Here is a 23,246-nt window from a genome sequence, read left to right as displayed (position 1 = left end):
ACTTATAACAGCAACAACGACAGCAACAGCAGCAGCTGTGCACGTTGTGTTTACACACGACGCATTATTCCGATGATTACGCTAGGGAATCGGGAACACACACCACATGGCAAACTGCACACGAGTTATGTATTATAGTAATTACAGAACGGTTAAGTATAAGTATATCGTAATACATTGTTAATGTTGTTAAAAAAACAATTCATGCTTCAGTAGAGTTCCGTCAAGGTTGCGTTCTACTGCGGTCGCGGTCACACTGTGTGGTCCACCGACGGCTCCTCCCTCGGTTCGATCTCGAGCCTGAGCGACGAGACGTTACGAGAGAACCCCTTTCGCCTTCCCCCTTGTGATGGGTCAACTTTTGTGCGGGTTTGTCTACAGTTTTTATTACGAATACGTAAGCGTACCTGCTAGGTAGTACTATACTTACTAGTACTATACAAGGTAGTACACGTGACACGTATACGGTTATGCTTGTATGACTAACTGTGCTGTTAGACGATTAATATGTGCACAGTAAAATTTATGAATTTTAACACATTAAAAATGCACGTAATATGTTTATATTAGTAGATACGGTTATAAAAGCATATTATATGTACACCAATACAAGAGTGTACCTAAGGGGAGGAATCGGGTCCGGAACCCACCCATTGAAATTTCTACATTCTCAACGATTTAATAGTAAATAGTATAATAATATTATATAGTATATTTTAATTTCCCATTATCTTCAATATACAAAGTTTATTGATTATATAATATATCTATAAATTACACTATTATTTAAGATTTCATGATTAAAAAAAAAAAATTAAAAAATTAGTCTCACGATTTAATAAAAATGTATGCTTTTTGGGCTAAGAAAGTCTGAACATGCATATGTGGAGAACTTAGAAACGAGTTCATCAAATTAGTTTATGGAGACTTCCTTTGTAGTGAATATTAAACAAGACTCAAAGGTATTGGTAAAAGAATCCGGTTTCTCAAAAATCAAAAACCACCTAGGCTACTTTCAAATGAGAGGTTTGTTTATCATTAGAGCTCGGATGATAATAACCATAATTTCATAAAAAATATGCATTTATATGCCATAAAATGTATTAAATATGGTATACCTATTTTTCAAAAAATATATGCAAAAAAAAAAATAATAGTTAATATTAATTCAAAAAATGTATATCATCTTTTGAATGTGTATTTAAAATTACTTTATTACTAATAAATGCTAATAAATATGAAAAAAAAAATATTAATTAGTTTTCAATCTATTAAAGTTAAACTATACATTAAAGTATGCTTAACCTAAGTTAAATTTTAGATAGGTTGAGCACACTTTAAATATCAGGATCACACTGTACAACAATAATTTTGCTGATGTTTTCAAACCTTTGACGATCCGACAGTTAGTTTTTGAAGACTGAATATGACATAATTAATGGTAATGATAATTTACAATAATATGCACAATATTTAATATTATACACATAATTTATATGATGTATACTACTTAATCTAGAAACAATCAATATATGCATTTATATGCTCAAAAATGTCAAATATGCAAAAATGTGCAAAATAAATTTGCATATTTGCAATCAAGATTTCATAAATCGAATTTATATCATATTAGGGTAATTCTGGTCACGTGAAAAAAATATGCCAAGTAATAAACATCCAAGCTCTAGTTATCATCATTGATTTTATAATAGTGTTGGCCAACGATATCGATATGGTTGATATTTTCTTATTAATTTCGATGTCGATATCTAAAAATAATTATCAAAAATATCACGATATCGGTGTGATTAATCGGGGCTCGGAATTTTATGAAAGATTATATTATTTTCGGTATTTTTAATTAAAATGAGTAAACAGTATAAGTATAATAAAATTATATCTATAAAAGTATAAAGTAGATACTAAATTATGATATGATATGGTCCTATCCACATCAAACAATTTAATCTAAATTCAGTGCCGGTTGTTAACTCGCGGTTAGACGTCGTAATTATTTTGTTTCGTTCTTTATTTTATATTTATATTAAATAAAATGAGTGAAAACTTTAAATTAGTACCGTTGTCTGGTGCTAGAAGTGATATATAGCAACATTTTGGATTTAAAGTTAATAAAAAGGGGATTATATCAAATAAAAATCAAGTTTTTTGTAAGAAGTGCAAATGTGCTGTTGGTTATAGTGGAAATACGACTAATCTCAAATCACATTTTCAGCAAGGTTCAAGTACAAAACCAAGTACGTCAAACAGTTTGATTCCATATTTTAAGCAAACTCCATCCAAATTATCAAACAAAACTAAATGAACTAAGGAAATAACAAAAAGCCTGATGAAATTTGTTATTAAAGATTTAAGACCTTTGAATATTATAGAAGGTAAAGGTTTTCTTGAATTAATGGAAATAGCCGTACCTGAGTATATTGTTCCTAGTAAACAAACAATAACTAGACTTGTTGAACAGATTGCAATAAATAAAATAGGAAATTTAAAATATTTTTTAATATTGATTTTTGGACGTCACTGGCAAATCACAATTATTTAGGTGTAATTCGCATACCACTTATAATCGAAATCAAGTTCTGAAGTATTGATAGAAAAACTGCTTGAAGAAGAAATTTTTTAATTAAATACATTGGATACTTTTCAGTTAGTACAAAATAATTTATAATAGTTAATTAATTTACTTACTTAATTAATTATTAATTAATATATATTTATATTAATTAATATTAATATAATATGTATTCTATAGTTTTAATGTGCTTTCAATAAACTAAACTATATAAAATGTAACTTGTTGTTATGTTGTTATTTAAATCGATATCAATATCGGAAAAAAAAATACGATATCGATAATTAAAAATATATCGTTGGCCAACACTATTTTATGAGTGTCGCGGGCGTTGTATCAATCAGTTATTGAACTCTGATTACTGCACATGGACGAGAAGCTTTTACCAAATGTCTATTTAAAGAGGCAAAATCATTACCACAAACTGGGTGTTTGGATTTTGAGTTTAATGGGTTTTGGTCACGTTTTGCTTTTAATGTTGGTTGGGTCAAGACTTTGTTCTGTGGATCGCTTGAGAACGTCATGCCCGTTGATATAAATGTGACGGTGACCTGACAAGCGAAGATATTACCCTTGCAGGACGCTCATATAGGCAACTACTATGGTTTTGTGCACAATTTCTACCAGAAAGAGAAATCACAACTATAGGAAAAAATGAAAATTTCGTTATTATAGTTAGTACATTAAAGGAGAGGTAAATTTACAAATTTCCCAACAGTTTTTTAGTAATTACGAAAACCCATCGAAAAATTATAAAACAATAAGCGACATTATTTATGAGAAACAGGGTTTCAATAACATTACATTTTTATTTTATCATAACCCAAAAAATAGTAATTGCCGAATTTTGAAATTTTTTCTGAATATTTTTATTACTAGTATAATTTTCCATAGATACAGCCTTTTTTTTATGCTATAGATATATTTTATGTTTCAACATTTCAAGCTTTCGTAATTATTTCGTCAAAGATAAAATAACTATAGTAAATTCTGGAAAAATAGTCTTAAAAATGTAATAAAAAGTTTCTCTTACATATCTTCCAACTAATAAATAGGAGTAAAACAATTGAGCGTTATTTAATATTAAATGTTAATAAAACTCAACAAAAATTACGAAAATTCGCTAAATTTTTCTATTTAAACAAGCTTAAAAAAATGTTATAATTAAAAGTTGAAATTTAGGTACAAGATTTTTCATACATTTTTTAACGTAGTAAAACAAAAGCAAAAATACCGGAAAGCCACAAAATAGTTTTATAAACTTAAGAAAATTATATATTGACGGAATCGGACATTTTAATTAATATCAGTTATACTTGTACGATATTAGTCATTATGCTGTTATTTTATAAAATATATTATTCGTAGCGACTCAAAACTAAAACTAAGTGCTTATGATAGCATTTTTATGGTATTTAATAGTTTCTTAATATTTAAATATATTTTTGATTTTTATATGAACATTTTATTGTTTCAATCGATTATCATTTGATAATATAGACTTAAAAAAGTTGTCGTTATTAATCGATATAAAATTATATTTTGCATATTTGTAATCATTGGTGATTTAGTTTATTAGTTGTTTATAGTTATAGAAGAACATTTAGTTGATTTATATAACGTATCAAATCACTTTCTGAAGCAAAATACTAGTTGAACATGGATATCGAATTCGAATGAATTAAATTTTTTTATTCATTCGTATTTAGATTTTAGAGTTTTTAGATTTTGTTTCAGGAAAGTAATTTAGTACCTGTTCAGAGCAACAATTACAATGATGAAGAATGTGTCAATGATGTCTAGCCAACCTAGTTCAGGAGATGCTAAGAATAATGGCAACAGCTACAATCTCGTATTTCCAGCTTTGCCAATTTCGAAGACATCGAACACAATCGGGACTGTACCATTTAAGAAACGGAGTAATGTTAAATCTTCAACGGTGAACAAAGTAATTTATCATACCATTTTAAAAGTACTTAATAAGTATTAGAACGATCAATCTGATATTGACTTGTAACACGGTCGCATGTCAGTGCGATTATAATTTGCCCGTTCCGTTCCGCAATTTAAGTCAAGTTACTTTATTAGTTTATTTAAGTTAATTTAGTTAGTTCAGTTCATGGTATTATATTTATGCGACTTCACTTTCAAGATGGACAACATACCCTCTCCGCTTACTACCAAATCCAAATGGTCGCTGCTATCAAAGCCTTATTCTCCTACGGGGAAAAACTAAACCATTAGTTTCGCCTAATGGTTTCGCTGTCTTTTCGAGCGAAGTGGACAAAGAAATCAAACTCGACACCTCTTGGGACATTCATAATATAACCAAAGAATCTATTGTTTGCCATTAATATAAAAACATCAGGTCACTATATATATATCAGATGTCCTATTGAAATTAGATTCCCGTAAAAGAATTACGAATGTCATTCAAAATGGCCATACGCTTCCGCTGTTCTTTATTGAAATTAATCCATAAAAAAAAATTTTAATGAATCATCAATGTTGCACACAAAAATTTAAGTTGAATTACCCAATAAGACTTATAGTGATTCGCCTCAATGTCTAAAATGACATAGCTACGGTTGCAATGTTAACTATTACTATCACTATACCGGAAATGATGATGACCCTTAACCCTTCACGCTGTGTTAAACACAGGAGAAATTACTCCAGAAACAGTTACATCGAAGAGAAAGACAGTTCAACCAAGTGCGTCTTTTGCGCGGGTGATCATACTTCCAACTATAAAGGTTGTCCTAAACATAAATTACTTCTTAAACGTCGCAAAACAACCCACTTGTTATCATCAAAAGAAAAATATTGTACTCACGTCTCCTCTTATCAAACCTCTTTGCAAAGCTTCTTGCGCCTCAATCATTGGTTTTAATAATATCCTATTACCTAATAGCCCTATGGACGATATACCGTTTTCCCAATTTATCTCAGGTCTTCTGGCATTAATAAATCTAATATTTTCCCTTCTTTTATAATTACAGCTCTTCTACGCAATCACCTTACTCCTAAGCCCAAATTCTTTTCTACTTTATTCATTTAAATGATCACGTCTTTAACCAGTTGATATGTTATCCGTTACTTTTAAATTTTAATTGGTCAATCAAAATTAACTCTTATTTTATAATAATTTTAAATTATTAAATTTTACTAATATTATTTTATGATAATGATTATTGTATATTAATGTTAATAAAGCAAAAGCAAAATTTGAAGTTATGATAACCGATATTGGTAATCAAGGCCGTATCTGAGGGGGGAAGGGTCCAGGGTGTCTGAACCCCCCCCCAAATTTCTTCAATATTTTACAAATGTTTAAAATAATTATTTATTTTTAAAACCAACAAGAAATAGCTTTACGCGGTACTAGCGATTACGGACCTCTCTCTTTAGACAATTCTGAACCTACTTACAATGATGGTAACTTCCGAGCATTATTGAGAATGCGCATTTCGTGTGAAGATAAAAATCTAATATATCACATTGAGAATCAAGCGTTAAATGCTTCATATATAAGTCCTATGATTCAAAATAATTTTATAAATATATGTGGAAAATTATACAGGACCAGTTAGTTAATAAAATTAATCAGGCAAAATGTTTTTCTGTATTTGTCGACGAGACTACTGACGTATCGCGTGTTGAACAACTGTTATTGTGTGTACGTTATTTAGAAAATAATTTAAATATTAAAAAAAATGAAATCAACAATTATGTATTGAAAGAAGACTTCTTACAATTTAATTTGTACCGGTAAATTCTACCACTGGTCAAAATTTGGCCACAGTAATTCTAGTTACTTTAAAAAATCTTGGTATAAAATTTGACTATTTACTTGGCCAAGGCTATGATGGCGCCGCAGCCATGAGTGGTAATTTTAAAGGAGTACAGTCCGTTATAAGAGAAGTTCGTCCCGCTGCACTTTATGTCCACTGTAGTGCACATTCGTTAAATTTAGCACTTGCTCATTCGTCAAACATTCACCATATTCGAAATTGTATTGGAACAATAAAATCTGTAGGAAATTTTATTAAAATATCGGCTAAACGAACTGAATTATTAAAAAATAAAATAAAAGAATTTCTTCCTGAAACTAAATGGACAAAATTAACTTCCATGTGTGAGACTAGGTGGGTTTAAAATCATGATGGTATGTTTAGATTTTCAGAAATATATAAACCTATTGTTGCAACATTAGAAGAACTACAAATATTTGTTGACATTGAAACATCATCTAAAGATTTACAGTTGTATAAGTGTGTAACAACTAGTGAATTTATAATAAGTATGATAACTGCGACCACACTTTTTTCTATAACTTTGCCATTATGTAAAATATTGTAGTCGGTGAAATGTGATTTAAGTGAAGCAGCAGATCATGTTGAAACTGTTTTAAGTGAAGTGAAAGATATGCGAACAAATATTAATGAAAATTTCAAAGAAATATTCAATAAATCAGAACAATTGTTCATATCCGTGAACGAGGAAGAAAAAATAAAAATACCAAGGTTAGTAAGTCGTTCAACAAATAGAATAAATGTGGATACCAAAATTCCTGAAGACTATTTTCGTATTGCAATTGCAATTCCATTCTATGATGATTTTATTAGTCAACTTAAAGAACGGTTTTCCAAACACAAGACGATTTTATCGTCTTTGTATTTATTAATACCAAATATGTGTTTGAAATCTCCAATTTTAGAATCAGATTTTAGTATATATTCAGATTTTATAAATGTTGACATTACCTTCAGAACTAAAATTGTGGAAAAGAAAATTGATTGCTTTCAAAGATGTAGATCGTCCACATACAGCTGTAGAAGCACTAAATCATTGTAATCCTGAACTTTTTCCAAATATTCATTTTTTATTTAAAGTACTAGCTACCGGTTTCTACAGCAACTCCCGAACGAACTTTTTCGACATTAAAACGCGTCAAGACATTTTTACGGAACTCTACGGGACAAGAAGAAAGACTAACTGGACTAGCTCTAATAAGTGTCCATAGAGATGTTACGGTTAATCCCGATGAAGTGTTAAACCAGTTTGCTCTTCAAAAAGATAGGAACATATTATTAGTTTAAAATATATGATTTGTATTTGTGTATTTTTTATTTCTTAATTTTATATTTCATAATTGTATAGTGTAAGGTGACAAAATGTCAAAGTAATTTTGTTTATTTGATTTTATTATATTTTAATAAAAGAAGATTAAATCTTTGTCTGTCTTATTTTTAGGGCGACTTCCGAGTGCGTCCCAAAATGTCCCTTATTTAATGTTCCGAATGCGTCCGGAATAAGGTCTCGCCCAAGTGCGTCCCAAGGGAAAAAGGTCACTACTTTGACGAAGCCCAAGTGCGTCCCAGTTCATTTAGAGTTACCCAGGGAGCATTACGAGGAGATGAACTGGCTTACACCCCAAAAATATTTGGTTAGTAAATATATATATATATATATATAAATAGTATAGTAAAATTTAATTATTTAGGCTTACATCCGTTTTTAAAATATTGGGTTAATATTAACTATTTTTTGATTGACTTTACAATGCCATGATTTTCACATAATCATGTCTAGAAATTTGTTCAATTTTGTATTTTTGTTTATTTTTTTCAATGAATTTAATATTTTTTTCATTGACTGTTCTGATCTAATTTTTTTAGGTATATGATTGGAAGTTTGTATTAAAATTGTTGTGTATATTTAATTTTTTTTTTTAATATTTCCAAGTAGGAATATATGTCGGGATGAGGTGTGTAAAAACATGAATTAAATTTTGAATGAAAGCTTTCGCACGCATTTTGTTGTTCGTTTACTGTTGCTGCTCATTTCTGCCCATGTGTGAGGAGGAAAGTCTGACTGTTGATCAATATAGTTTTCTACAAGATAATCCAAAAACTGACTTAATTTTTCATCATCAGGCTTGATGGACATAAAATCCTCAGTAAAACTTTTTTCAATATCGTGTTCATTCAGCATGGGTAATACAAATATATTCTTTAAAATCTGTCCTATTTCTGATACATCATCACAATAATGAATACTTAAACCAAGATTCTGTAATCTTCGCCACCACGCCTGTCCCAGATGAAACCGACAGCCTTTTGTAATAATATCTGGCCAAACATTTTTTGCACCTATGTGAATAGATTTTTCAAAATCTGCATACATAATTTCGGGGTTAAGACATAAATTTAATTTTATACATTAATTTTTTAACGCCAAAAAACACGAAGAATACGATTCTGTTTGTTTATTATTCAATAAAAAAAATACTAATGGTATATAATAACCATTATTTAAACCATGAATGGTAAAAAGTTGTAAAAAATATTTTGGATAGTACTTAAATGTACCATCTACATATATTGTTTTTACGGCATATAAAGTAGTTAAATTTTTTTTACATGAAAACATAACCAAGTTTTTATTAGTGTCATTCACTAGAAGAAATATTTCATTATCAAATGATTTAATTTCTAATGAATTTAATGAACTGTGTACGTCTTGAATATTAGTTGGTTTTTTGGGTAATATTGAACGGCGAGCAGCATAAATCCCTTTTCGAATACAAGATATATCAGTCGTCGTTAAAAAATCCGTTTTTTTATTTTTTAATTCCAGATGAATTAACTTGAGTGGACGTTCACAAAGTTCTTCTTGAGCTTTTCGTTTTACAGAGTTCCTAATTACTTGTCTCATCATTTTTCCTTCAGATTCTATTTCATGACTGTGGTTTAAATTACAATCAATGATTGTCTTCTCACTCATATCTGTTTTCATGTAAGCAGTACATGTTTTTTTTACTCAGCACCATCGTTTTACATCATCATTCAACATTTTATGAAATCTCATTTTATATCTCTTAATAATTTTAAGTTCCTTACCGTGTTGGCTGATCATATTCGACGGCAACAACATCGACATCTTTCAAATATATAGAACTTACGTTATATTATGTAATAACATTAATTAATATAAAATGTTAATTAAATATATTAAAATTATAATGTTAGCTACATACCCATCACTACACATACTGCACGTGGTTGTCGAAGACTAGTTACGAATAGTATGTTTCTACGTTTGGAGTATAGTGCAAATGCAAACAAACACGGTGCAATATTAGTTATCAATTTATTTTTATCCATAAAGATAAATATTGTTAGCAATAATATCGCGGACGCACATGGGATATACCAACATTTTTAGTGATATGATTGCGGACGCAGTCGGGATATACCAAAATTTTTAGTGATATGATCGCGGGCGCAATTGAGTTATTAAAAAGGTACGATATGATTAACAGGACGCATTCGGGCGACGCCCTTATTTTTAATCAAATATCAATAATCAAAATCTAAATTCAATAAAATTACAATATACATGTTTTGGACCCCCCCCCCCCCCCGAAAAAAATTTCTAGATACGTTCTTGTTGGTAATGTCATCGAAGAACATGTAGAAATCAATGAAAAATATCATGGCACTTTAGTGGTCAATCAAAAAGAATGTTTACACAAATTGGAAAAAGAATGTGGTGATGTTAAAATTGAATTTCCTAAACTTGTAGCTGGAGATAGAGTAGTAGCTTTAAATTTTAGATGAGATTTTTTGATTGCTCGATTTTTTGCCTCATACTAACTTAAAATACTTTCTTTAATAAAATCTCATATAATTAACTTTAACAAATTGTCTTTTTCTTATGTGCTCCGTCTTCAACGGAATCACGAAATTTTTAATTATATCCCACACAAAAATCTTTAGTATAATAAGGTACGGGCAACGGTCTCCTCAACGACCATCCCACATGGTATGTGATCAAATGTCACGAGGTATTGAAGCAACACAACGACTCTGCAATTATTTACGTATAATCAATTTTAATTATTTCAAAAAATACCAAGTTGACTTCATTGATTAACGCGATATTTTTCTAAAAAAATCCTATTGTGGTCTGTCCTCATGGTCTCGCCCAGTAGGTTGGCGACCCTATTTTTTATATATCCTTATGAAACGCCATGTAAGTTACAACCAAGGTCCATTGCGTCTAGTTATATTTGTATTTATTATTCTGGTAGTTGTAACCTTACAAGTGATAATAGTAGTATATTGTTAGTTAACACACATAATTGATTAAAACAACTTTAACATTGTCGACTTACAACAATGATGAAATAATATCAAAATTAGGGTTAATAGAGTTTTAAATTATATATTTTATTATTTATGTATTTACAAAAGATATGAATTACCGGCTAGATTGAACGGTCAGGGATTTTTACATTTTATTATGTATGATCTTCCGGTACTATTAGAGAATGTACCATTAGAAGAACAAGAATTGATGTGGTTTATGTTAAATGGTGCACCTCCTCATCATACAAATGCAGTCCGACAACAATTATACTCGTATTATCTTTTCCCTGACAAACTTATAGGTAGAGGAGCTGGAAATAATGCTCAATATAGCCCAGACATAACATGGCCACCACGCAGTTCTGATTAAAATCAGTAAAACTCGTATGGCTTTTTCTTTTAGGGTTTTCTGAAAGAACAAGTTTATGCCAAAAAAGTAAATAATAGAGATAAACTTTTGATGAGAATTAATAATGTAGCTGGTATCATTCGTCAAACAATGTCTTCAAATTTAATGTATATTTTTCAATTTTTCGTGATATTTATAGCTAATATTTTGTGGTTTTTAAGTGCATATTTAAGAACTAAAAAGTAACATTTTTAGTCCTACAACTTCCAAACCCTGGTAATAAGGTATAGTGACAAAATGGAATAACAACAAAATAGGATGTTTTGAGTTTAGTTAAATTTTTTTAAATTAATTAATATATTAAAATATAATATAATAATTAATAATTAATTGATTTCTCTAAATTTTAGATACTTTTTTTTACACAAACATTAGAACATATAAAGCTCAATCTACTTTATTAAAAAAATTGGTTCTATTACTAAATATATCAACCATATTTAAAAATATTAACTGACCCACCAGACATTTTCATTCGAAATCATTTTTCGAGATTTCGAGACCAGTAGTTCAGTATATTAGATCCCATACAACTCATCCCTGTATCTTACCTGACCTAAAAGTTTACCCTTTTTTTCCTTAGTTTCAAATCTCACACACACACATCTATATGTATCTAACGTACACATTCTACCTAAATACTTATACTATATATACTAGATAAGGTTTTTGTCCAATAACCCTGACTACTGCCATTTGAGGTATATTAAATACACGAAATAAATATCAAAACTTAAAGTATAACTGAACAGAGTAATATTTGCCAAAAAGGAGATACGAAATATATATATATGTGGCTAAACACTCATAATATAATTGTATATTTTCGGTCCCAATTGGATAAATATATTTAAAGGTATTTTTTATCTATTATGGGCATGGGCGTAACTGGGAGATTTATTAGATGGGTCCCTCCCAAAAAAATTATATAATATATAATTAAATATCCAGTCGCAGATCCAGGGAAAGGCGGTAGGGACGAAAAACCCCCCCCCACCCGTTGGCCGTATCAAAATGTGTTAATTTAATTTGATGTACTATTAAATGCATTATCTTGCGTAATAACATTCTAATGTATTGTTATTATCACACATTTTCGTCTTTTATTTTTATTACATAAATTAATAAATAGTTGATAAGAATAATATTATTGTGACCGTATGATCGATGACAACCGTCAGCCGGCCAGCCCCGGCCGACTCATAGAGTATACTTATTTATAATCCGCCCCTCCCGTTATTGTAGGCTGGATCCGCGCCTGTACATATCTAACGAAAAGGGTGTCCGTGGAACTTTATAAGTAGATACCTAATCAAATTATTGTTCAACTGAAAATGTATCTTTGTAACTCAAAAAACAATATACACACAGGAACATTTGAATATTTTCAGATTTAATGTTATACCTTAAATTAATCTAGTTTACGCATAATATATTTACTCTATAATATTAATATAATTACCTACCTATTAAGATGAATTTTATAGCTTAAAAAATGATTTGATTTAAATATTTTTATACAATTAATTTTAATTGAGATAGAACAGTGGTCGGCAACTAAGGTCTTTTTTATACGGCCCGCGCTAAATTTAAAAACTAGCAAACGTCATTGAATATCATATACATTTTTTGTATTATCTAGCCCTAGAACCATTTTTAATTTGTGAATGTGATTCAAGGCAGGGCCGTATTAGCGCATAGGTACTATAGGCACTGTGCCTAGGGCCCACGAACATTTTTGAGCCTACGAAAATATGTGGCTACGATTTAAATTATGCAAATTGGTATAAAAAATTTTTTTGTGATTTTTGACAATTTATATTATATATGTTTTGGATTAAAATGATTTTTTTTTCAACATTTGTTAAAGCTTTTATTGTATAAATAATAGTTATATAATAGTTGTATAATAGTTATCATATAAAAGTTTAGATTTGATTTTTATATTATAAATACTATTGCTTTTAAAAGCTTAACACTGCATGAGATTCAACACTTCCTCTCCTAAAGAGAAGATTTCTTAACCATTTAAATATTAGACAACGGCCCTGCAAGGACTAGGGGCCTAGTGCCTACGATATTGTTAATCCGAGCCAGGTGCAAGGGTCCATAAAGGTTGCCGAACATTGAGTTAGAACATTTTATGTTTTTAATAAAATAATTGCTTACCGGTAATAATTGACTTGAAGTCAACAAAAAGGTTGGAAACTAGATACAGACTTATTATTGACTGAACGCAGTGGCGCACAGACAGGTTACCAAGGGGTGCATGTATTCTCGTCGGAGGTGGGTGTATGGGTGCATGGGCGCTCGCAGGAAATTTATCAGGGGAGGCATAATGAAATCAAACATAAAAAAAATACATTAAAAAAAGTTTATTCCTAGTAAACTACAAATTGTGTTAGAATTATATGAAATCCAACACCAAAAAGAACATTAAAAAAATATATTCCTTACAACCTAAAAAATTAGTTAAATAAAAACTGAAGCTATGTGTGCGTGGTGCGTCGATCGTCATAAGTGGTTTACACACTAGGCGATTAATATCAATTAACCGAATTGAAACGTATTTAATTTTGCGCGATTAATGTAATACGCATTATTTTGTAGGTATGCCTTATAATAAATTGTTATTACGATCAACAACACCACACGGCACACACTAAAGTAAAAATATCGATAAAATGTTGATAAATCAAAATAAAAGTAAAAATATTCAACATTCTATTGAATTGCAGGGGGGCAAATGCCCCCTCTTGCCCCCCCCCCCCCTCTTCGGGCGCTCATGTATGGGTGGGTTGGTGGGTATATAATTGGACAACTTGGATACCAAACATTATGGAGTATGGTAAGCAAATAACATTATTATTATAACACAAACATTATACCTATACGGCACTGGGTGTAGACATCTTAATTTTAATTAATTATAATAAATCTAAATTTCTTAAATTTATAGTTATTTTAAGAGTTAATTACAGTTACAGACAACAATTTAAACGAACCTTTTTTTTTATAAAAAAAAAAATTGGTGGGTGGATGGCTAATTTTTTTTAGTTGCGTGTGCTCTCAACATACTTCTGTGCGCCACTGACTGAATGTCAAAACTATTGCAATTTTTTTAAATAAAAGTCTAATAAATCTTATAAAAATTATTATAATCGAAAAACGATTTCGTTATCGCATATCTTGCACGACCGTGTCTACCCATATCAACATTTTCTTTTGGTTAAAATTTTGTTTGAACAAACGCAAATGGTACGTCGTATTATTAACATATTGCACACATATTTTGAGTTAAAATTTCCTAAGATTGTTCTATTTATAAATATTGCGATGAAATCATTGTTCTCAATCAGCCTTTCGTGAAATTAACGTAGTAGACGTAGTAGGTTCTTAAATCAAATTCGATCCCCAAAATGAAATTGTAGTTTTTTAATAATATTTGTATGGACACAATTTTACGTATTTTAGATAAAATATCAAAATAAATATTAATTTAATTTATCTTAACGATTTATAAATGATCCATCTATAGTATAATATACTATTATATTATGTAATGTAACTGCTTCATTAAAATGGAATAAGTCTATTTTTATTAGACATAACATAATATCGACAGTTGCAATGTAATAACTAAATTTAATTTTAAATTACGAAAACATGAAAATAATTAAGTATTTTTATATTACAAAACATATAATATTTGATTATAATTTATAATGAATCATAAAGAACACCAAATGATAATATCATAATGAAATTTTAAATAATACTTATATTTAAAATCCTTAAGTTTCAATTTTTTAACTTTTTCATAAAATATCAACAATTTGTTAATTTTATTTTTACTATCATTTAAATTTATATCTAATATGAATCTATGGAATCGAATATGTATTTATGCAACAGACGCATGTTTAAACTCACCTATCAGTTTATGAAGCTATTTCGCGTTCAATTTTTTCTAATGTATGACGAATAACATTTTTTCCTAATCTAAATATCAACCTAAAATTATGGTCATCCAACGCAAGTATATGATTTATTTTTTCGTGTACAGTATAGACACGATGTTGATAATTTAAATATTGAATAATTTCATAATCATCATCAGGGGCGGCTCGTCAGGGGTGACTGCGTCTCCCCTTAAAAAAAAACAGTTACTTGTAAATAATTAGTATTTAAAAATGTATAAAAATATTTTTATTGAAAATATGTTATAGTTTTTTCTATATATATGTTACAGGCAAAGTATATAATGTGGGCATTTTATACATTGCCCGGACAATATATAAAATGCCCTTTATATATTGGGCAATAATAAAAACGGATATGAGTTAATGAAATATGATTAATCGTAAAACATAGTTAAAATAAAGTTAATAAATATAATAAGTAATTTAAGAGCTGAAGAAGACTTCGAAGAAACTCTAAATTATATTTCTACTGTATCGAAATGTAATAGCGATATCAAAAACAAAGAAGATATATTTATGTAGTAATAATAATAATAATAATAATAATACCTTTTAATTATATTTTTAGATTTAGATTTTTAGTTTCCGTTTTTGAGTAATAATTATGTTATATACTTAAATAAAATTAAACAATGTATTTATTTTATTTTAGCTATACCTTTAAGAATAAAAGCTATTCGTGAAAATAGAACCGAATCACTTAAACATTGGAAAGTTCAAGCTATAAAAATGAAGCAAGCTTCTGAGAATAGTTTTTGTCCCGGCGAAGTTGGTCAGTCAGTAACGGTTAAAATTCCAGACGTTGATAGGGCCCGTAGTGATTTTAGAAACATTATTGGAGTTATTCTTTCAGGTACTCAAAAATATTTTACTTATATTATTAATACTCCAGATAAAATTATAAAAATGTATTTATTCTGTTTTTACTGTTAATAATAATATGTACGAAATTGGGACCAAGGAAGGCCGCCTTTTAACTCTGTACAGTAGAAATCAATTTGTAATTTGCAAAGAAAGATTTCTGGAAGTTGATGATGTGCCGCATACCAAAATTTCACACCGAGAGACAGCACGGAAATCTTCAAATTTGGGTGGTCAGGGCTACGGTCGATGTACATGTGTACAAAAATGTAAAACACTGAAGTGCAAATGTACAGCAGCGGAGCGGCTATGTTCATCAAAATGTCACGGAAGCAGTACATGCGACAATAAGTGATAATAAAATTAAAAAACTTATTATATTTTCTAATAATATGTCAATATTCATTAAATCATATCATCCGTTTTCTATAATGCCCAAAATTTATACTTTGCCAGTAACATATATATGAATTAAAGGCCACAAAATAAAAAACTAATAAAAAATTATTTCGATGGAAACACTATTTAAATCACTTCAACGACGATTGCCGTTTCAGTGACGCTGACATCCAACAGTTTCAATCGTAACATGTAATGGTTTGGCTTGTCGGGTAAAGGAGGCCGGGAAAAAAAATCCGCGTATTATAAACGCTATTGAAACTGGGTTCATGACAATAATTTCCGTACTATCGCGCCGTCGTTGGTCGCTGTACACTATCATCTGCGAATTTGCAGATAAAAAAAATTGCAGAATTAAATTAATTTATAAAAAATATTACAATTAAATTAAGTTAAAAATATTAACTAAATATCAAATTTAGTATTAAGTATGATTCATTTTCCAATAATCCAATAAAAGGGTTTTTCTTTTTCGTTGCTGTATGAAGTTTATGTTAAATAATTTAAGTATCCCCAGAATATTTACTACGAGCCACTACTGGTTATCATCCTCTTCAATTAAATTCATATTAAAATAAGCTTATATAATACAATTATAAAATGAATCATTGATGATTGAATAATTGTAGAAATCACAACATAATTTGTACTTAAATATTTAAAATAATATATGGAACTATGATAATCAACCATATTTCTGTAATCAGCTGTAAGTTATCCGTCGAATAGAATGTATTTGATACAAAAATAACAGATAACCTATCTATAACAATATCCATCAAATAAGGGTTATTTCGATGTTAAAAAACATACAAATATCAATTTTTTCTTATTTGTCAGATATATATGATTGAAAAACTGGGCCATAAGTCATATAAAGTCATATAAAATGAATATAAAAAAAAATGTTAAAGGCATATCATTGACCTACCACCTACAATAATAGATAAATAGATAATAGAATAAATATTGACAGTCATAAGTTAGTTAATTTATTATAATAGACTCAATCTAGATTTTTAATATCTTCTTAGAAAATATTTTACATAGATCCAATAAGAATAAACTTTTTTTGTAAACTTAATTATAACAAACCAAGAGAAAAAGCGAAAAAATATGAAGATACAATAAAAGAATAATAATATAATTTCATTAGTAATTTTTACATATAATTCCGAATCCTAGCATGAGTGAACACTAGGGTATACGGACAGTTGGTCCCCGGCCAATAATTTTCCTTAAGACAATGACAATTTTTAATAACATCTTACTAAGAATTACTTACACACACAGTGTTTCAATTTTAATTAAATTATGGTTGAAATATTTTAACTATCTACTACAGTTCATTATAACTTAAGCCATAGTTATTTTATACTTTCACTTCATACTTCAATAGGTTATAGGTCAAATCACCATTCTAATCATTTCCATTCACTCTCTCTCTCTTTCAACCCAAAATTTAAATATGATATTGTACTGATGTATTTGACAAATAAATAAATAATATAATACTATATGTATTTTTTTATGTAGATGATATATGTTATCAAATAATTTATACATCTTTATTAAAGAAATTTACAAAGAGAACATAATTTAACAATAAAACAATAGGTCTTACCAATTAATCAGTGATCTTTAATAGAATTTTACCACTGCTTTTGTCCATAGAAAAATGTTCTAAGGCTTCATTTATTTGTTCAAGTTTTAATATTTCTGAAATATTTGGACTAATCACACCCATTTTGCCCATAGTTAAAACATCTTTGACTGATTGTCTAAAAATATAAAATAAATTATTTAATTACACATTAGAGTAATACACATTAATACACTAAATTAATTTATCGTTAATAAACATTTAACAGTTAGTTATACTAAATTTCTATAAAATAATATTTTAAAACAACTATTAGAGTTTTTTAACAAAATTTTCTTACTGTTGTGAACAAGTTAAACTGAGCAGTAGTTTTTTGTAGCCTTTAAAAAATTATAATTTATAAAATCAATGATGACACATGAATTTTTTGATAATATCTACATAAAATAATTGAAATCAAATTGTATAGCTTGTTTATCCACTTTAAAATATTGATTTCTTTTTAATACAATAACTATGATATGAAATTTATATAAATTGCTTTAATACCTGACCTTGCAAATGCCAAGGTAGAATAATATATTATGTTACCTCCACTAAAAATTTAGAATAAAAAAATATACTATAATTTAACAAATAAACTATATTCAAACTATTTACTATTTTATGTACATATTGATATTTAAATCTATCACTTCTTATTGCACTTTCAAAATATTTGTTTTTTAAGAAGCTTTCAAACAACTTTAAGGAGTGACCATTTAAAAATGTTGGTTGTATATAAAATGGGGTAAAAATACTTTTTAACAACTTTTATACAATCTGTGACAAATCTGCTAAGATACATTATACAAGCTGCGGAAATTTATTTTATATACTCTATAGTGTGTAATTTGTACCTATGTACAGGGGCGGATAGACATAATCTGACCGGCACGGGAAAAATAGAATACAGCGGCCCACATGATTATATCCAAATTCCAACTAAACAATTACCTCAACTTTGAAAGAACCGACTCGACAATCACAACCTTTTTTTTTCAACGTTCTTAAATAATATTTAAAATTATAATATATATTATACTATCCAATTTTACACAATTTTTACTCTCTTCTAACAACTCTATGATTTTTATCTCTTTTATTCTATTTTCTGCACCTCTTCTTTTTAATTCGTTTTGAAGTATACCTGGTTATATAACATTTTAGTAATATTATACTATTTACATGGTTCGCATATAATTATTGTGGAAAAACATGATATATCAGTAATCAACTTTGCCATGGGGTTTTATTAAAGATTATATATGATAATTTAAATCCGAACAATCAGTTATCATTATAGCACAGAATTATATGCATTAAAAACCAATCAAATATGCGCTAAAAGATCTTTAACATGCACAAGTATATGCACTAATATGTTAAAATATTCATTAAAAAAAAAAAATTTGCATTCGAAATTTTGAATAAAATTTAATTTTTAATTTTTGATCATTCAATTAAAATAATATATAAAAAAAGTTACATTTAAAATTATGTAACCCTAGTGTAAATACTTATTTTTCTTCTTCATTTTAAAGGAATTTACTATGATATTTATAGATTTAAGCTAGATTTCAATATATATTATCAGTATTTTATTTATTTACTTTTATTTGTATATTTATTTATATATATATGTACATGTTTTATAGTATTAGTAGTAATATTTTTCATCGGCCCATTTTCGTCAATATAAGCAGCGGAAAATCCCGGTGTCCCGGTATCCCTATCCACTTCTGCCTATGTATACCTATGTACATATATAGTTTAATTAGTTATGCCATGTTGCATCTTACGTGTTCGAATGTTTTATTACCATTTATTTTTAATTCACATTTAAATTTGAGTTTAAAATTGTTTGACACCATAAATTGTTTGCCATTTTTGGCTAATATTGTTGTAAATTTCATCATATTGAATTAAATATTAAACTTTTCAAATACTTCTAATGACATCTAACACTAGTACGTAGGTACTAACTAGTATAATCAATAGAAAAGGAGCCGATATTTAGTATATTATGCTAAAACTTAAAAATGCATTTGGATTTACCTTACCTTTTGTATGCAAGACGCTATATAATTAATTAAACAATATATGTACATAGGTAAATATTACATATTATGTAGTATATAATATCATAAATATATAAAATGAACTGCCGCAGCTTGCATAATGTATCTTATCGGTTTTGTCACAGATTGTAAAATGTTAAATTTTTTCTTGCTTTAGTGTACATATCGGCTTTCGGAAAAAAGTAAATTTTGCAGCAGTTTACCATCTCCCAAAATGTTGGTATATAATTTTTGTAATGCGAAGAAATTTTATTTATAGGTAAAATCAATTGTTTTCATTTTGACTTATGAAAACTTCTAAAAATTCAATAATTTGACTTTATGATTAAAAATTAAAAAATCATTTGTCATGAATTAAAAATTCATGAATAATAAATTACAAAATTTCATTGACAATTTGAAAGCCTATCAGAAAAGTTAATTTAACTGACTAAAATATTAGCCAGTAGAAAATATTAAAAATATATGTAATAAATAAGTATTAATAAATATAATACTAAATTTTACTAAAATGTTGTCTGTTTAAGAATAAAGTAACAAATATCAATATAAGATATAAATAAAAACCAGTTAAGACTCTACTCTACCCATTAATAAACTGAAAATGCTTAAGATAAATATAAAAATACTTCACAACACTACTATACAATTTACCTTTCAGCCTCATTGAGTTCTCTAATCACATAAAACAAGTGAAACTTTTCTCTATTTCATTCAACTACACTTAATCCTATGTTTTACATCCATGCTTAAGTCCCCGTTCTTTGTTTAAATGATCTTAAATATTTTATTATTATTATTATTATTTTAAGTTCTCGGCTTCACCTAACACATCACTGCCTAATGTCATTGGTTTCCTCCACCTCACGACTTCTTGGTATCTTTCTCCAAAGGTCAAATACTCTATATTTCTAATAATTTTCAACCTCATTCCTTCAAGGGCTAACCTTCATTCATCTAACCTATTATTAACTTCTTCCAAATTTTCTCCTACTAAAACTATATCATTAATAAACATCATACCATGGTATCTCATCCTTAATCTCTTTTGTACCTTCATTCAATACCATATACTATAAATAAAAATACTATATATAGAATAGATAAGGGCTTAGAACCAACCCCTGATGCACACCAACTCATACATTAAAATCTTTTGTCATTTAACACAAATTCTTGACACTAGTCCTTGAGTCTTCATATATATATATTGAACCAAATTTATATAAATTTTTGGGATCTCTTTTCTTATTAATGCCTACTTATCTTGGCATTATGTCATTGTGTTAAATCAACTATAACTGTATATATGTACATACACATTTGTACATATATATATATATATATATATATGTATATAAATTTGTTACATATGTACGCCTTTTCTAAGTCTATAAACACATACATGATTTTTTCTTCTTTTCCCTAAACTTCTCTACTAGTTGTCTAACACAAAATAATGGCTCCATTGTCGATTTTCCTGGCATAAAATAAACTGATTTTCTGATATTTATGTTTCACAAACTTTAATTTTATTTTTGTAAGTCAAAATGATTTATTTCTTCTTTTAAATGTAATGTACTTGGTCAAATATATATAAAAACAATTGATATTAAAACCTTTATTTAATAAATGAGAAAAACAGAAAATATAATTATACTTGGTCAATAATCATATAAACTTTCAATTAAAATGTATCACAGTAATTTTATGTACCATAAAATAATTTAAATGTTTGATTATTACTTTGTTTTAACCAAAATTGCATTAAATAAATTGAAGTAATAAACTAGAAATATATTATTTTAATTTCAAATTAAAGATCTGTTCAGTATGTTTAATCGTAATTGTAACTTTAAAATGTTTTGGTTTAAATAATTAAGATATTTATATTTACCTATATATATTGACTGAGTGAGTACGATAGTTATTTAAAGATACACCAATTAAACTAAAAGAAGGACGACGGAGTAGTTCGTTAACATTTAACTGAGGAAGTTGCAATGATGAATAACCTGCAACTACTACTTTTCCTTCATGGCCAACACTAAAATTAAAACCAGGTTAGATGTTTTACTAATAAAAATGTAAAAGATTATTATACCAATCTAGTGCTGATGGGAAAATTTCTCCTCCAACGGCATCAAACACAATATCAACTCCTTTTCCTTCAGTTTCTTTTAATACTCTTTTACACATAGATTCAGGATTCTTAATTTCAAATGAAATAAATGCTCCTTTATCTCGTACTATAGATGTATATTTTTCTAATCGGCAAGCTCCAATAACCTTAAAATATCAAAACTGAGTAACCATTTTTTTTTTAATCTCAGGAACTAGGAAAGCACTACCTTAGCTTTACACATATTTGCAGCTATATCTACAGCTGCCAGGCCTAAACCACCAGCAGCTGCTGTTACCAAAATAGTTTGATCCTTTTTCAGATTTGCACGACGCGCTAATCCTATTAAAGCTGTTGCGTAACTATCCCCAATTGACACAGCAGTTTCATAAGATAATTCTGAAGGTACTCCAAAAACATCCTAAAAACAACAAAATTATGAAATTAAATAGTTGAAAAATAAATAGTTAAAATTGTTTACTTTTTCATTAACAATACATTCTTCAGCAAATCCACCCATGATTTCTTTGTTTAAAACCAATACTCTATCACCAACTGATATGTCTTCTTCTTCTTCATTATTATTAGTAAGTTTAGATTCTATTACTTCGCCAACTAATTCAAAACCAGGAACAAATGGCAATTGTGGTTTATGTTCAGATAATCCAGAACAAATTGTAGCATCAGACATGTTCACAGCACAATATTTAACAGCAATTCTGAGCTGAAATGCATTTATTTTTACCAAAACAATATTTAAAAATAACTAAATTTTTTTTACTTGGCCTTCTTTAAGTTTATCAGATATTTTAAAATCTTCAAAAACCAATGGTTCATTAACAGCTTTTAATACAGCTGCTCTTGTGAATTTTGAACGAACATTTCGAATTTTATAGTTTACACTTAGCTTACCAAAACCACGAGTGATAAATTTCATTTTTAAAGCTTAAAAGAAATTAAAATATTAACAAACAAATGTAAAATAAAAATATTTATTTTTCAA

General features: G+C 28.2%; 2 protein-coding genes across 5 annotated transcripts; one reads left to right on the top strand and one right to left on the bottom strand.

Moving 5' to 3' along the window:
* Positions 1-26: 26 nt before the first annotated feature.
* On the bottom strand, positions 27-23,246 carry LOC112686805 (quinone oxidoreductase-like protein 2 homolog). Of its 4 annotated transcripts, none has more exons than XM_025559248.1 (7): positions 23,025-23,246; positions 22,725-22,967; positions 22,473-22,664; positions 22,226-22,410; positions 22,019-22,168; positions 18,023-18,179; positions 27-114 (listed from the first exon to the last, which is right to left on the bottom strand). In XM_025559248.1, the coding sequence occupies exons 1-6, from the start codon at positions 23,178-23,180 to the stop codon at positions 18,026-18,028; spliced, it is 1,080 nt and encodes a 359-aa protein (XP_025415033.1). In that variant the 5' UTR covers positions 23,181-23,246; the 3' UTR covers positions 27-114; positions 18,023-18,025. The 4 variants fall into 4 exon arrangements, with proteins under 4 accessions (XP_025415033.1, XP_025415031.1, XP_025415034.1 ...); XM_025559246.1 differs by lacking the exon at positions 27-114 and adding an exon at positions 11,055-11,155; XM_025559249.1 differs by lacking the exon at positions 27-114 and adding an exon at positions 15,060-15,306.
* Positions 15,728-16,720, top strand: LOC112686807. Its single transcript, XM_025559251.1, has 2 exons — positions 15,728-15,991; positions 16,104-16,720. Exons 1-2 carry the CDS (start codon positions 15,868-15,870, stop codon positions 16,352-16,354), a joined length of 375 nt encoding a protein of 124 aa, XP_025415036.1. The 5' UTR covers positions 15,728-15,867; the 3' UTR covers positions 16,355-16,720.

The sequence above is a fragment of the Sipha flava genome, unplaced genomic scaffold, assembly GCF_003268045.1.
Source record: "Sipha flava isolate LNK unplaced genomic scaffold, YSA_version1 324_pilon_pilon, whole genome shotgun sequence".
NCBI lineage: Eukaryota > Metazoa > Arthropoda > Insecta > Hemiptera > Aphididae > Sipha > Sipha flava.
The sequence above is the reverse complement of the archived record's forward strand: the minus strand, read 5'-3'. Positions and strand labels throughout refer to the sequence as shown.